Here is a 13,557-nt window from a genome sequence, read left to right as displayed (position 1 = left end):
GTTGCAAGATGCTTTACTTCTTAACTATCTGCATTTATTGGTCTGCCTTTCTAATGTGGTGGGGTATTTTTTTTAAAGTTGGTCGGATTTGAAATACAAATCTGTACAGCAAATGAGAGCCAGTAATTAATTTCACAGTCTAAACACAAGAGGGAAGTCTCTTAGAAAACACATAGGTCAATAACGAATGCGCTACCAACAGCTGTGTATATGTGTGTGTCATGTAACTATTCTTTTACTCATACATGTAACTTAGCACTCAGACTTTTTTGTGCATTTCATTAAATCAGCTTTTGTATCCATTTGATGCTCTGCTTACTGTGTCTGAAGACACGACCTTGAATTTTTTTGTTTGTTCTTTGAAAATATATAGGGTCTAAAATCTTCATTGTTCTTTATTCAGACTTCTTACTATTTTGCATGCAGTTCAAGCTTTTCTTTTACCTGCTGCAGAGGCCTCACATTTTTTCCCCCGGCTGTGTCTGCACTAGAGGATTCTCCTGGCATAGATGCACCGGTGAAGTGTGTGATCTGTGACTGACGTTGTGTTGGCAGAAGCCCTTAGCATAGGTGCTATATTGGGAAAAGCTGAACTACTTTTGAGATTCCTTCTCCTGTAAGCACAGCACCTCAACAGTACAGTAAATTGGTATTATTGGACCAGTTAAGTGCCGATGGTAAAACTGCATCTATGGATGACTCAAAGGTGGGGAAGTCAAATTGCATCTGTTAATTATAGAAGCTGTCATTATTTCATATAATTTAGATGGAATGTGTTATAGTTACTCAGTATCAGCAGTTGTTTTTTATGTGCTCTCTTAGTTTGTAGTGAATGTTGCATAACTGAAACATGTTGAGAATTAAACTGCTTTGCATTTATTGCATTAATTGATACCCAGTTGATTCATGTTTTTTCACTTATTCCATGATAAGCAAGCAAATTCTTAGCAAGTTTATACCCTCCTTGTCTGACAGGAGTGAGCACTGGTTAGTCGGTGAGGTAATGTGTTGGTTGCTTCAGTATTTTTTTCCCCTTAAGTTGAAATCAAGTTGAATCAATCCTTTTGCAAGCCTGTGGTAGTCCAAATCTTACCCCTTAACTCTTTCAGCAAATTCATAGGCTAACCCTGTGTGTTTGGTATGTGAGGAAGCATTGAGCAGAGATTCTTGAATTGTTTAGTCAGCCGTGTGGCATTGTGTATTGCAGACAAAGCTGTTTGGGTCCACAGCAGTTCACTGTCTTTGCACATTTTCCTCTGAGCTGGTTATAGTCCTTGAGTGCAGTGGTGCGTGAACATGGCCAATCTCCTTGGCTTGCGTGGTGCCACATATCAGGATCAACAGCCAACTAGTATGGCTTCTTTCCAGTATCTGTTTTAATAGCAATTGCTGAATGTTGCCTATCTCACTGCTGTGACATTAGGTTGGTTTATGAATGAATTAAAACCCTTTGTCTAGATATATTTATGTCCATACTTATTCTGAATTGCTCTAAGCAAAGTATGTAAGCAGTAATTTCTGTTGTACTGTGCACTTGTTGCCTAATAAATCTCACTATCGACCCACCGTAAGTCTTCTGCGTTTCATGCCAGCTGTAGTGGACAGGTGTAGAAAACTCTTAAACATGTGTATAATAGCAGTAGAACAATTGTTCTACTCTGGGCAGCTCATGTGCAGCTTGCTTATTTGAGGTAGGTGTGAATGACAAACTCATTTAAAAGGAAGGTGACTGATGGAGAATGCTGACAAATTGTACTGTGAACTTGAGCTTAATTATTTCTAACTATAATACATCCTTGCTTGCGCTCTGAATTTACATCTTAAGCTCATGTGGACATACTTTTTCTTGTAGTGGTTTTACTGCTAAGGAGAATCTTAAGACCATTTATACTTGGTTAATGCCTTTCAGTATAGGTCTGAGAGACGACTCAAGATGAAGGTTAGTCAAAAAAAGAGGAAAGATAGGTATTCAGTAACAGCAGGTATTCAGAAAACAACACTTTTTTTTTTGCTACCTGATCTCATCAAGGTCCTCTCACTTGGAGAGGAAAAATGAGGTCTAGACCAGGGCTTTTTTTTTTTTTTGCAAGTTGATGAATTAAGATGGCTCTGAAACAATAGTCCCCCTCCATGTCATCTGTCAGACAAGGGCTCACGCAAATCTTTTTCAACCAAAAGAAAATGCTGAAACTCGCTGCTCGTGCTTCTGTTGTGAGTCACTGGCGTCATTGGCTGGCAGCAAATTTCTTGTTCTGCTTTAAAAAACAATCTCTCTCAAATATATAAAGTTCTGAACTGCTAGTTTAGCCATATTGGCATTGCTGGGGATTACTAAGCTTCATTATTCTTGTAGCCGGCAGTCTCTTGCTGTTAAGTTGCTGTTGTTTGCATGCAGTTTCTGAACATTTTGTGAGGAAAGCACATTTTCTGAGACTAAAGTAACAGTTAAGAAATTTTTGTCAGTGCTGTCTAGTCTTTAGACGGTTAGCAATCTGATTGTTTAGTTACCTAGATAACTGAGTGCTTGTCAAATACACAAGTGTCCTTTGGCTTAAACTGTTTTAAGACTTGTTAGTGAACAGTTGCTGAAAGTGGTCCCAAGTACTAAGATGTTATTTTTTATATAACTGCAGATAACTTCTGAGCTATTTGTTTATACTGCCTTGGCAGATAATTGATTATGAACTTCCATTCATTTTGTTGAGCTGGTTTGCTTGTTGCACAGATTCTTTGACTAGAAGATGACAAAGAGTCATCTGAGAGTTTTTCTTGCACTATATGGACCTTTACTTTAAGGACAAAAAATGTCCAGTGCACCACATAGAATGGCAGTGGGTCAGGTGAGGAGAAGCAGTGAAATTGGAAAATAATGTCTAGAATTATTACATTTGCAAGAAAATGGAAGAAGAATGTGTGAGGTTTTTTGATTACTTGTGCATGAGGTACATGAAGTTTGCTTGCGTAATCAGTTTCTTATTTGTGTACATCTTCAATGTAGCAATTGAGAAGGACTGGAGGGCTGAGAAGCAGCAGCTTAAAAATTTTGTCAGGGTTAAATCTAAGGCTTGACAAACTCTTTCAAAAACTGATCTTATGTTAAGAATTAATTTTCATATTCTTATTTGTGCTATTATGAAAAGGTATTGCAGCATATAATGTTACATGAATTCTTTAATATCTTTAAAAAAAAAAACACAAAAAAACCTCCAACAACAGCAAAAAAACCACCACCACCAACAAAAACATATCAAAGCAAAAGAAGAGACTCATGAGATTTAGCTTTTAGTGGTTTTGGCTTCATCAAGTTATATTGCAGTTAGTTAAGTTGAATATGTAACTTAAACAGAAATTACTAAGCTTTTTTTTTTAAAAAAAAAATTGTTATAGATATTCTTAAAAATTACAAAAAATTAAAAGAAAGCTGTATTGTTTGTTTTGTTCCATAAGTTGATCAGTTGTATACCAAAGCTGTAAATTAATCCACTATTTTCTGCAATGTTTTCTATGGTAAGAGTGTTTCATGATTGCTAAGAAAATAAATCTCATCAACATTGTTATTTAAAAAAAAAAGACTTTAATTTAAAACGTGTCATTGTGTTTTATCACCATTTGGGCTTCAAGACATAGATAAAACATTTTGTTATATTTAATGCACAATTTCTATACAGTCTGTGTGGGATCCATTTTTCATGGGTATGAGATGCTAAGTGACTTTATTTTTTCATCTAAGTCTGTATCAGAATGGGCTTACTGATAATACAGAGCTGTATCAGCCTTTGCATTTAAAATGGCAGCCATTCAATTCAACGGTGTATTGCATGCATACTGAGGACTATAGTGACTGTACTGAGCAGAACAGTGTGACTAAGGTTGCAGAGATAAACCATCTAAGAGCTAGGAGTCTAGTTTAAGGCAGCATGAACAAAAAAAAAAAAGTTGATTTCTTTCTTGCCATGGGCATTATTGCTGACTTTATGTCCTGGGTTTGGCTGGGATAGAGTTAATTTCCTTCCTAGTAGCTGGTATAGTGCTGTGTTTTGAATTTAGCACAAGAATAATGTTGATAGCACACTGATGTTTTAGTTGTTGCCAAGTAGTGCTTACAGTAGTCAAGGACTTTTCAGCTTCCTATGCTCTGCCAGGTGCACAAGAAGCTGGGAGGGAGCACAGCCAGGACAGCTGACCCAAACTGGCCAAAGGGATATTCCATACCATATGACGTCATGCTCAGTATATAAACTGGGGGAGTTGGCCGGGGGGGCAGCAATCGCTGCTTGGGGTCAGGCTGGGCATTGGTCAGCAGGTGGTGAGCAATTGCATTGTGCATCAATTCTTTTGTGTATTCTTTTATGATTATTATTATTTTCTCTTCTGTCTTTATCTCAGCCCATGGGTTTTACCTTCCCCCCACTCCCCCCTCCCCCGATTCTCTCCCCCATCCCACTGGGTGCTGGGGGAGGGTGAGCAAGTGTGGTGCTTAGTTGCCGACTGGGGTTAAACTATGACGGTCCTTTTGGCACCCAACGTGGGGCACGAAGGGTTGAGATAACCACAGATCTGACCAGAGCATGTTAAAACAAATCTGTTATAATTAATTGTATTAGTTTAGTAGTTGCTGGTCACGATGTTGATTTATTTGCTCTCAAAGTTGTTGTATTTCTTCTCAGAGTTGTGTTATTTAACACCTTACTTGCTGTATATACTGTTTATCGGTGTTTATGGGCTGTTTATCACCTCTGGGAAGTGGATTAAGGTTACAGCTTTCCTGTACTGTGTAACTCTGGCTTATGGTATGATAAAATTATTGGTCATGAGATCAATCTGGTATGCAAAAAATGTGCTGTACACCACAGCCAGGGAGAATGGCCCTACCTGGAGCCTCTGGCAGAAAGCACCAGGGGAGATTCGAGGTTGACCCTTGGGGTTTTGGAGTCGGGGCTACGGAGGATCCGAGGCCCGCTACACTCCAACTGAGAAGGAGATATCGGCAGCATATGAAGGGGTTTGAGCTGCTTCCGAAGTGGTTGGTACTGAAGCACAGCTCCTCCTGGCACCCCGACGGCCAGTGCTGGGCTGGATGTTCAAAGCGAGGATCCCCTCTACACATCGTGCAACCGATGCTACGTGGAGTAAGTGGGTCGCACTGATCACACAACGGGCCCGAATAGGAAACCCCAGTTGCCCAGGAATCTTGGAGGTGATCACAAACTGTCCAGAAGGCAAAGATTTCGGAATATCCCCAGAGGAGGAGGCGATGCGTGCTGAGGAGGCCCCACTGTATAATAAACTGTGAGAAAATGAGAAGCAGTATGCCCTGTTCACTGATGAGTCCTGTCATCTTGCGGGAAAGCATCAGAGGTGGAAGGCTGCTGCATGGAGTCCTATATGACAAGTCGCAGAAACTGCTGAAGAAGGTGAATCGAGTCAGTTTGCACAGGTGAAAGCCATTTAGCTGGCTTTGGATATTGCTGAATGAGAAAAATGGCCAGTACTTTATACTGACTCATGGGTAGTGGCAAATGCCCTGTGGGGGTGGTTGCAGCAATGGAAGCAGAGCAACTGGCAGTGCAAGAGGCAAACCCATCTGGGCTGCCGCATTGCGGCAAGATACTGCTGCCTGGGTAGAGAACCTGGCCGTAAAGTACGTCACGTAGATACTCATGTACCCAAGAGTCGGGCCATTGAAGAACATCAAAACAACCAGCAGGTGGACCAGGCTGCTGAGATTGAAGTGGCTCAGATGGATCTGGACTGGCAACATAAGGGTGAATTATTTATAGCTTGGTGGGCCTGTGACACTTCAGGCCATCAAGGAAGAGATGCAACATATAGATGGGCTCGTGATCAAGGGTTGGATTTAACCATGGACACTGTTGTACAGGTTATCTGTGAATGTGAAACATGCACTGCCATCAAGCAAGCCAAGTGAGTAAAGCCTCTCTGGTATGGAGGGTGATGGCTGAAATATAAATATGGGGAGGCCTGGTGGATTGAGCATGTCATGCTCCCACAAACCCGCCAAGGCAAGCACTATGTGCTCACCATGGTGGAAGCAACCACCGGGTGGCTGGAAACATATCCTGTGACCCATGCCATGGCCTGGAACACTATCCTGGGCCTTGAAAAGCAAGTCTTATGGCAACATGGGACCCCAGAAACAATTGAGTCAGACAATGGGACTCATTTCCAAAACACCCTCATAGACACCTGGGCCAAAGAGCATGGCGTTGAGTGGGTCTGTCACATCCCCTACCATGCACCAGCCTCCAGGAAAATTAAAGATACAGTGGACTGCTGAAGACTACACTGAGGGCAATGGGTGGTGGGACATTCAAGCATTGGGACATGCATTTAGCAAAAGCCACCTGGCTAGTCAACAGTAGGGGATCTGTCACTTGAGCTGGCCCTGCCCAGTCAAAACCCTTATGTGCTGTAGAGGGGGATAAAGTCCCTGTAGTGCACATAAAAATATGCTGGGGAAGACAGTGTGGGTTACTCCTGCCTTGGGCAAAGGAAAGCCCATTTGTGGGATTGCTTTTGCTCAAGGACCTGGGAGTGCTTGGTGGGTGATGCGGAAGGATGGGGAAGTCTGGTGTGTACCTCAAGGGGATTTGATTTTGGGTGAAAATAACCAATGAACTGAATTGTGTGATGTTAACTGGTATATAATACTGTATGTCATCACTTCTATGGTTGCTGTATGCCATATCAACAGTATTACAGTAAGAATCACCCAGATTAATGAAGAATGAACTTTAATGAAACCGAGCAAAGTGCAGCAGGGATGGAACCAGAAGTGGCTTCAGCATGCAACAGTCCAACACCACACACACCATCTCTCCTGCCCTGAAAGACTGCTGTGACAGATGGAGCCCAAAGTCATGGACTAAATGAACTCAGTGGACATTTTAGAGGGATGGCCCATAGACTAAGGGAATGATATCTGTGTATATATATCAAAAGACAGGAAAAGAAATGGTGATTAATTGGAATGTATTAGAAAGCGTGAGACCTGGGCATAACATAGATGGTATAGAATAAGGGGTGGATACTGTCCTGGTTTCAGCTGGGGTAGAGTTAATTTTCTTCCTAGTAGGTGGTATAGTGCTGTGTTTTGGATTTAGTATGAGAATAATGTTGATAACACATGGATATTTTAGTTGTTGCTAAGTAGTGCGTATATTAAGTCAAGGACTTTTTGGCTTCCCATGCTCTACCAGGTGCACAAGAAGCTGGGAGGGAGCATAGTCAGGACAGCTGACCCAAACTGACCAGAGGGGTATTCCATATCATATGACATCATGCTCAGTACATAAAATGGAGGGACTTGGCCGGGGGGCAGTGATCGCTGCTTGAGGTCAGGCTGGGCATTGGTCAGTGAGTGGTGAGCAATTGCATTGTGCATCACTTGTTTTATATATTCTTTTATTGTTATTATTATTTTCTCTTCCTTTGCTGTTCTATTAAACTGTCTTTATCTCTTTAACTTTTTTTAGGGTTTAACTTTTGTTTTTTCCCTGATTCTCTCCCCCTGGCCCACTGGGGTGGGGAAGGGAGGGTGAGCGAGCAGCTGTGTGGCTCTTAGTTGCTGACTGGTGTTAAACCACGACACTTTATTACATGATAGCATGTTGTGCTGTAACTCCTGACTCCCTACCCCCAAATTTCTCGCATCATGCAATGCGTGGGGCAGAGAGTAACCATGAAGTTAGCATCTCTTTGATGATTCATTTCTGTATAGTTGCTTGTGTGGTCTGTGGTCCTACTACTGTTATTCAAAGCTTACCGTGAAAGCAGAGTTACTAATTTTAATGGGTTTTCCTGTGGCATCATGCCCATACTCTCTCAAGTTTTTGGTCCCTGTTGCATGCACTTAGGCTTGCCTGAAGACTTCATGCTTCTCAAGAACCAGCAGGGCACTAATGACAGCCCCAGAACTACAGATTTCTTGCTTCCAGTTACAATCCTATCCCACACCTGATACTGGAGCAGCCATTGCATTTGGATATTATCCAGTAGTCCTCATCTGTAGCATGTGTCTTTATGCAGGGACTGCGGTTGCAGAGCTGTCAGAGTGCATAGGATGGAGCGGATGGACTGGTCAGCCTGAGGTGCATATTGGGGTAATAGATCCCTGGGCCAAAGGAATTGGCTGTGATCATAAAGTAGTAATCTAGTTGTAGTGTAGGCTTAATCTCTGCAGTTTTAAATAATTTTCATACTGGGAACACAGGTCTGAATGTTACAACATGGCCCACATCTTGTGTAAATTGGAACAGCGCTGAATTTTGTAGATTATTTCACAAAGACATTTCTAATGTGGTTTGCTGTAGAAATGCAGAAGGAAAAATTCAAGCTGACTTTCATGCATTTAAGTTTGTCTGCTGCATATGCATAACCCTTTCCTTAGTTAAAAGAGAAGCGTTGTTGTATTGGGAGCTAAATTTAGGACATACTTGAAGTAAATGTAACCTTTTAAAACTTGGGTTGAGTTTTAAAGAAACAACTTCTCAAATACACAGTTACTTGTCTCTCAGTAAAAACATTTGCACTCTAATTCTGGTTTGTGTATCCACAGAGTTACACACAGTGTATGAAAAGGGGTGAAGTTAATCTTTTATCAATTTGAATTTAAATCATTAAAAACCAAAAATCTAAAAGCCATGCAGATTATCATGTTCTGTGGACAATAGAGATGGCGCAGATTGATTTCCTATAATCCCAGTGATTGGTGACCTGTGAGAGAGGAGCTTTTCTAGCAATAGGGATATTTAAGAAATTCTCTCCCTTATATGGTTTCACTGTTAAGTCTCTCCTCAGGAGAGTGCCTGTAGGATACTTTTGTTCTATTTGGATGCCTATTTTTTTGTAGGAACTAAGGCTGGCACCTATTAGCTGGTTCCCTCATGCTATGATTGGAAAGCAGCCTTAAAAAAAGCTGTACAGCAGCTCCTGGTTGCCCTCAGGTTTTCAGTTTTAAACATCATTTAGAGGCTAAGAATGATCAGACTGGCATGAAATGAGCAGACATTAAGGGAAACAGGCTGATGAAATGCAGAAATGCTTTCAAGTTTGTCTTACAGCAATCTGGGTGTAGTTTGATGCTGGTGGTGGATAAGGGAGGAGAGGAGGCAGAAGTATGGTCAAAGAGCAGCATTTCAATTGTTAGCAAATCCTAGATGATCTTTTCAGTGCGTGTGATTCAACAGGTGAGATGTAGTGAATCCTGCAGCTATATTTGAAGGCATTACTACCTTAAACCTCTTTCCCTCCTCAGGGAGGTTGGTAGGATGGCATGTGTGCTCATACCTCTGTTCATTTTGGTCTGGCAGGTTAGCCTGAACTGCCCCAAAATGTTGATCCTTGAAGCTAGGCTGTGAAGGAGGAGCAGAAATCCAGAAGATGAATGTTAGGATCTTTTGCAGCTCTGTGTTTCTTGAATGTGGGTCATACCCCTTTGATAAAGAGAGGCTTTTTACATCTGATTCCTTATAAACCACATTTGGTAACTGAGCTGTAAATCTAGGGGTTACAGGTAGCAATGTTGGTTTCTGCAGAAATGCAAATGATCAACAGGCAGTGCAGAATGTAAAGATGCATTTAGCAGAGCCACAGGCCAGCTAGCAAAGTTTTACATCCTCTGCTAACAATGACAGACTGTGATGGTCCAGCGCTTTGTACTAGCGGTTGGATGAAGCAGATTGTGTGAAGCTGTAGAGGAGTTAGCTGTAAAGTTAGTTAATTTGTCTAGTGTGTGGAAGGCAAAACAGCTTTGTTTTCGCTACAGGTTTTATTTGTCTTGCTGAGTAGGTCTTTCCACAAAGTGTTTTCCATATTTAATTCATAGTCTGTTGAGTCAGCGCTGGTCTTGTAGGCTACATGTATTTCAGTAGGAAACTTTTCCTATTTGAATTGCTTTGAAGGCTTTGTTGTCTTCACATATTTAGTCTTTGGAGAAATAACTTATCTCATTGGTTCTTCTGATCACCAGTCACAGAAGATTAAAACCTGTTTAGCTTTCCAAAGAGAAACCACTGCATTGCTTAATACCATTGTAGTGAATCTTTTGAAAAGTTTGTCTCCTATCTGATATACTTGCAAAAGAAAATCTGTTGTGTTTTTCCAGGGGATGGAAGGACTGAGATTTTCAGGAGTCTAGGCTAGAGTTTACTACTCAGATCCATTTTATATCTTTGAAGATCAGACCTTAAGTGCATAGCTTGTGTGCGGTGATGTTTTTCTTATTTGAACTGACCTATCACTTTCTTTTTCAGAGCCCTCTTGATAGAGCCCAAGCAGCCAAGAACAAAGGAAACAAATATTTTAAAGCAGGAAAATATGAGCAAGCTATTCAGTGTTATACTGAGGCTATCAGCCTGTGCCCTCCTGAGAAAAACCTTGATCTTTCTACCTTCTATCAAAATAGAGCTGCTGCCTATGAACAACTGGTAAGAAATTAAAGATAATTGTATGATTATTTTAAAAAGTTGTGTTATAAATTGTGTATTTTGTCACTTTTGTCCACTGAAAGATCCCAGGTGGTGATATCTGCTGCCTTCACAAGAAGATGCCATTCCTTCCAGCTATTTTTCACTAGCTCATCATAACTTTTCCACATATAAATAAAATTATTTTCTGTTAACTGTTCTCAGTCTATCTTATGTAATTCTTATGTGTCCCTTTCTTGTTAGACAAGGTTTTAATTTCTTATCCTCTGGAACAATTTTCTTGTATATAAGTTAATTTTGCTTCTCTCTACTGGAGTGTTTCTTTAACTGTTGGGTGAAAGGCCAAATATTTTGGAAGGATGCTACTTCAAAAATTAAACAAAAATCCACAGAAATCCTGCTAAAGCCCAAGACCTAAATTTTGCACATGTGGAAGTAACATTTACTTGATAGCTGAGTATACTTGATACTAGTTTTAGAAGTCAACCGGTGTTGTTTATTATGGCATCAATAGATTTGCTTTATCAATTTATTTATCAATAGGTCAAGTTGGTGAGCTGTATAAAGGAGTGGAAAAATTGGCTTTGTATAGTCTGAAGTATCAAGTGAGAGACTGTGTGATTAGAGAAATCTAACTTTCAAGACTAGAGGCGAGATAAAACAGTTCTTGTCTAATCAAATACTACTTATAACACTAATTCATGCCATAATAAATCCCAAATGTATGTGGTTCCTCTCTTTCAGTTATTAGAAAAGCCTGTTTCAATAATCAATTTTGCAGATAAATGGATCTTTAATTCTTAATACCCTTGACCAGCTCTACTCCTACATATTCATTTATCATCCCTTTGTAGTAACATAGCATAGTAAATTGAAATAACGAATTTTTTTTTTAAAAAAGTGTTTTAGCACTTCGTTAAACTTGTTTGTTGGTTTTCATTATGTTTTCATCTTTTTTCTCCTATTTGTTTTGTACTAGTCTTTCAGTCCCAATGTTACCTCCTGCAAGCATCTTCACATAAACTCATCATCTTCTCCCATACGCTTCGTACAAATGTCTGGTTTCGGTTTTCTGTAGGAATTCCTTTTCTGTTTTGTGGCTCTTCTGGTGCAGGTGGCTTCCAGTGGTGCCTGGCAGTTTCTTACTGAGAAACTTGCAGAAATAGAAGCAACCAGGTAGAACCAGAGCCCTGGGAACTGCAGCTACTGTTAGGTGGGCATGACCCTGGAGTTGGTAGTGGAAAGCTAATATAATGCAGCTGAGTAGGGCGTCTCTCATTGTGTTGTTTTCTACCCACAGCAAAAATGGACAGAAGTGGCACAAGACTGCACAAAGGCTGTTGAGCTTAATCCTAAATATGTAAAAGCTCTCTTCAGGCGCGCAAAAGCTCATGAGAAGCTAGACAATAAGAAGGAATGTTTAGAAGGTAAGTGTCTCTTGATGTGTATACTTAAAAGTGGAATTAGCACAGGCGCTTTGGAGAGGATAACTTCTGGGATTGTTTTGTTTTTACTTCTGTACCTACAGTAATACAGAATTATTTATTTAAAACCATTTATAGCTACTGCAAATAGATTTTCTTCTCTTGTAAGAAGAAACCTTTTTCTGTTTTTCAAGCTGTCATCCCCTCAGATCTGAAATAGCTGCTGAGAAACTGATGTTACTGCAGCTGCTCAAGGTATTCTTTTTCCAGGAAACTCCCTATATTTTAGAACAGAATTCGTGTAACATGCTGAGTGGATAACGCAGACAGCAGTCGTTCTACTTCCATACAGTAACAAACTTTCTTCCCTGTTTGTTTTAGAGAAATGGTAGTATTACAGAAACCAAGGTGGAAATACATAGGTGGAATTTGCAGGTGGAAATACATAGTCAGAAAAAAAGAGTATTACAGTCATTTAAATGCATTTGGCAGGCATTAAAGGGAAAACAGCTTCAGTAGCATTTCGTTTCTGTTGTGAAAATTGGAACAGATTTTAAAAAAAAAACATTTTTTATTATTAACACTGTGTAGTTGGCAGAAACTACTGTGTCAAATCCTTCCAAATACTATTCCTAACAGAATACATTTTGAACTGTCAGGAAGATGTGACTGAGAAGCCATGAAAATTAAGGAGTACTATGAGTAAGGTGTGTTGTCTGAGGGCACTTTTGAACTAAGGGACACTGTTTGAAAGGACCCATTTAAATTTCATCAGGTGAAATCATTCCTGGTGATGTAAGATTAAAAGGCAAATGAAATTTTCAGCTGTGCTTATTATCAAAGAAGGACAGAAAATAAGGCAGTGCTCTGACTGGCAAATTTAACTGTTTAATTAGTTTCATTATGTATAACAGCTAAGAATTAGGTCTGCTAAATCAGAAGGTAAATAAGATGTGGAAATTTTATTTATCTATCTATTTATTCATCTGCTGGCAGAATGCCTTTCTGCCCTGTGAGACCATAGTAGCTAGAAAAGGACTACTTAGGTCATTTAGTGTAGTCCTTTGCAATCACTAATTGACCAACAGCTGCACTTCCAGAGATAAAATCTAAATCTTATGTAGTTGTGATAAATTGACAGGTGATAAAAGCCCCGAGAAAGATCAAGTGTCCCTGCCATGGTAGGATAGCTTTTAAATGTAACTCCTTTTTAATGTTAGTAGCAGTAATGTTTGTAGCAATTATTTTCAACCTTGATTTGTGTTTGATTTTTAGCTTGCAGTTTTTTCAGATCTGAAAATTACCTGCTTTTTCTGAACTATGCCAGTTTTCTAATACAATACTGCTTTTACCTGCCAACCATGTATGGCTAGTAAAATCCCAGGAAGTAGGGTATGTGCATGTAGTGGAGGAAAACAAAACCAAACAAACCCCCCAAAAACCCACCATCACCAGCAAAAAACCCCTCCAATGATTCCTGGCAGTATAATTTGGGAAGACGTTGCTGCCTCACCCAAGTTCAGGCACTAGTTTACAGCTGCCTGCTTTGGGCGAAGCGTGTCTGCTAAGGTGGTATAGAACAGTGTTAGTGCACACTCTCTTTCACACCTTTTCTGGGTGTAGCGTGTTTTCCCAGAGACTCTGTTGTGCTTCTTGACCATGTCGGAGTTGGGGAGTTTCTGTAT

The 13,557-nt window shown here is 40.1% G+C and overlaps 1 protein-coding gene across 1 annotated transcript in view; it reads left to right on the top strand.

Moving 5' to 3' along the window:
* Nucleotides 1–13,557, top strand: part of TOMM70 (translocase of outer mitochondrial membrane 70) — a 28,066-nt gene that overhangs the window by 2,476 nt on the left and 12,033 nt on the right. The window contains exons 2-3 of the mRNA XM_075167919.1: nucleotides 10,275–10,448; nucleotides 11,749–11,875. Of these exons, the coding sequence (XP_075024020.1) occupies nucleotides 10,275–10,448; nucleotides 11,749–11,875 (301 nt within the window). The remainder of the gene's footprint in view (nucleotides 1–10,274; nucleotides 10,449–11,748; nucleotides 11,876–13,557) is intronic.

The sequence above is a fragment of the Calonectris borealis genome, chromosome 1, assembly GCF_964195595.1.
Source record: "Calonectris borealis chromosome 1, bCalBor7.hap1.2, whole genome shotgun sequence".
In the NCBI taxonomy this organism is placed as follows: Eukaryota; Metazoa; Chordata; class Aves; order Procellariiformes; family Procellariidae; genus Calonectris; species Calonectris borealis.
This window is presented reverse-complemented; position numbering and strand designations above follow the sequence as displayed.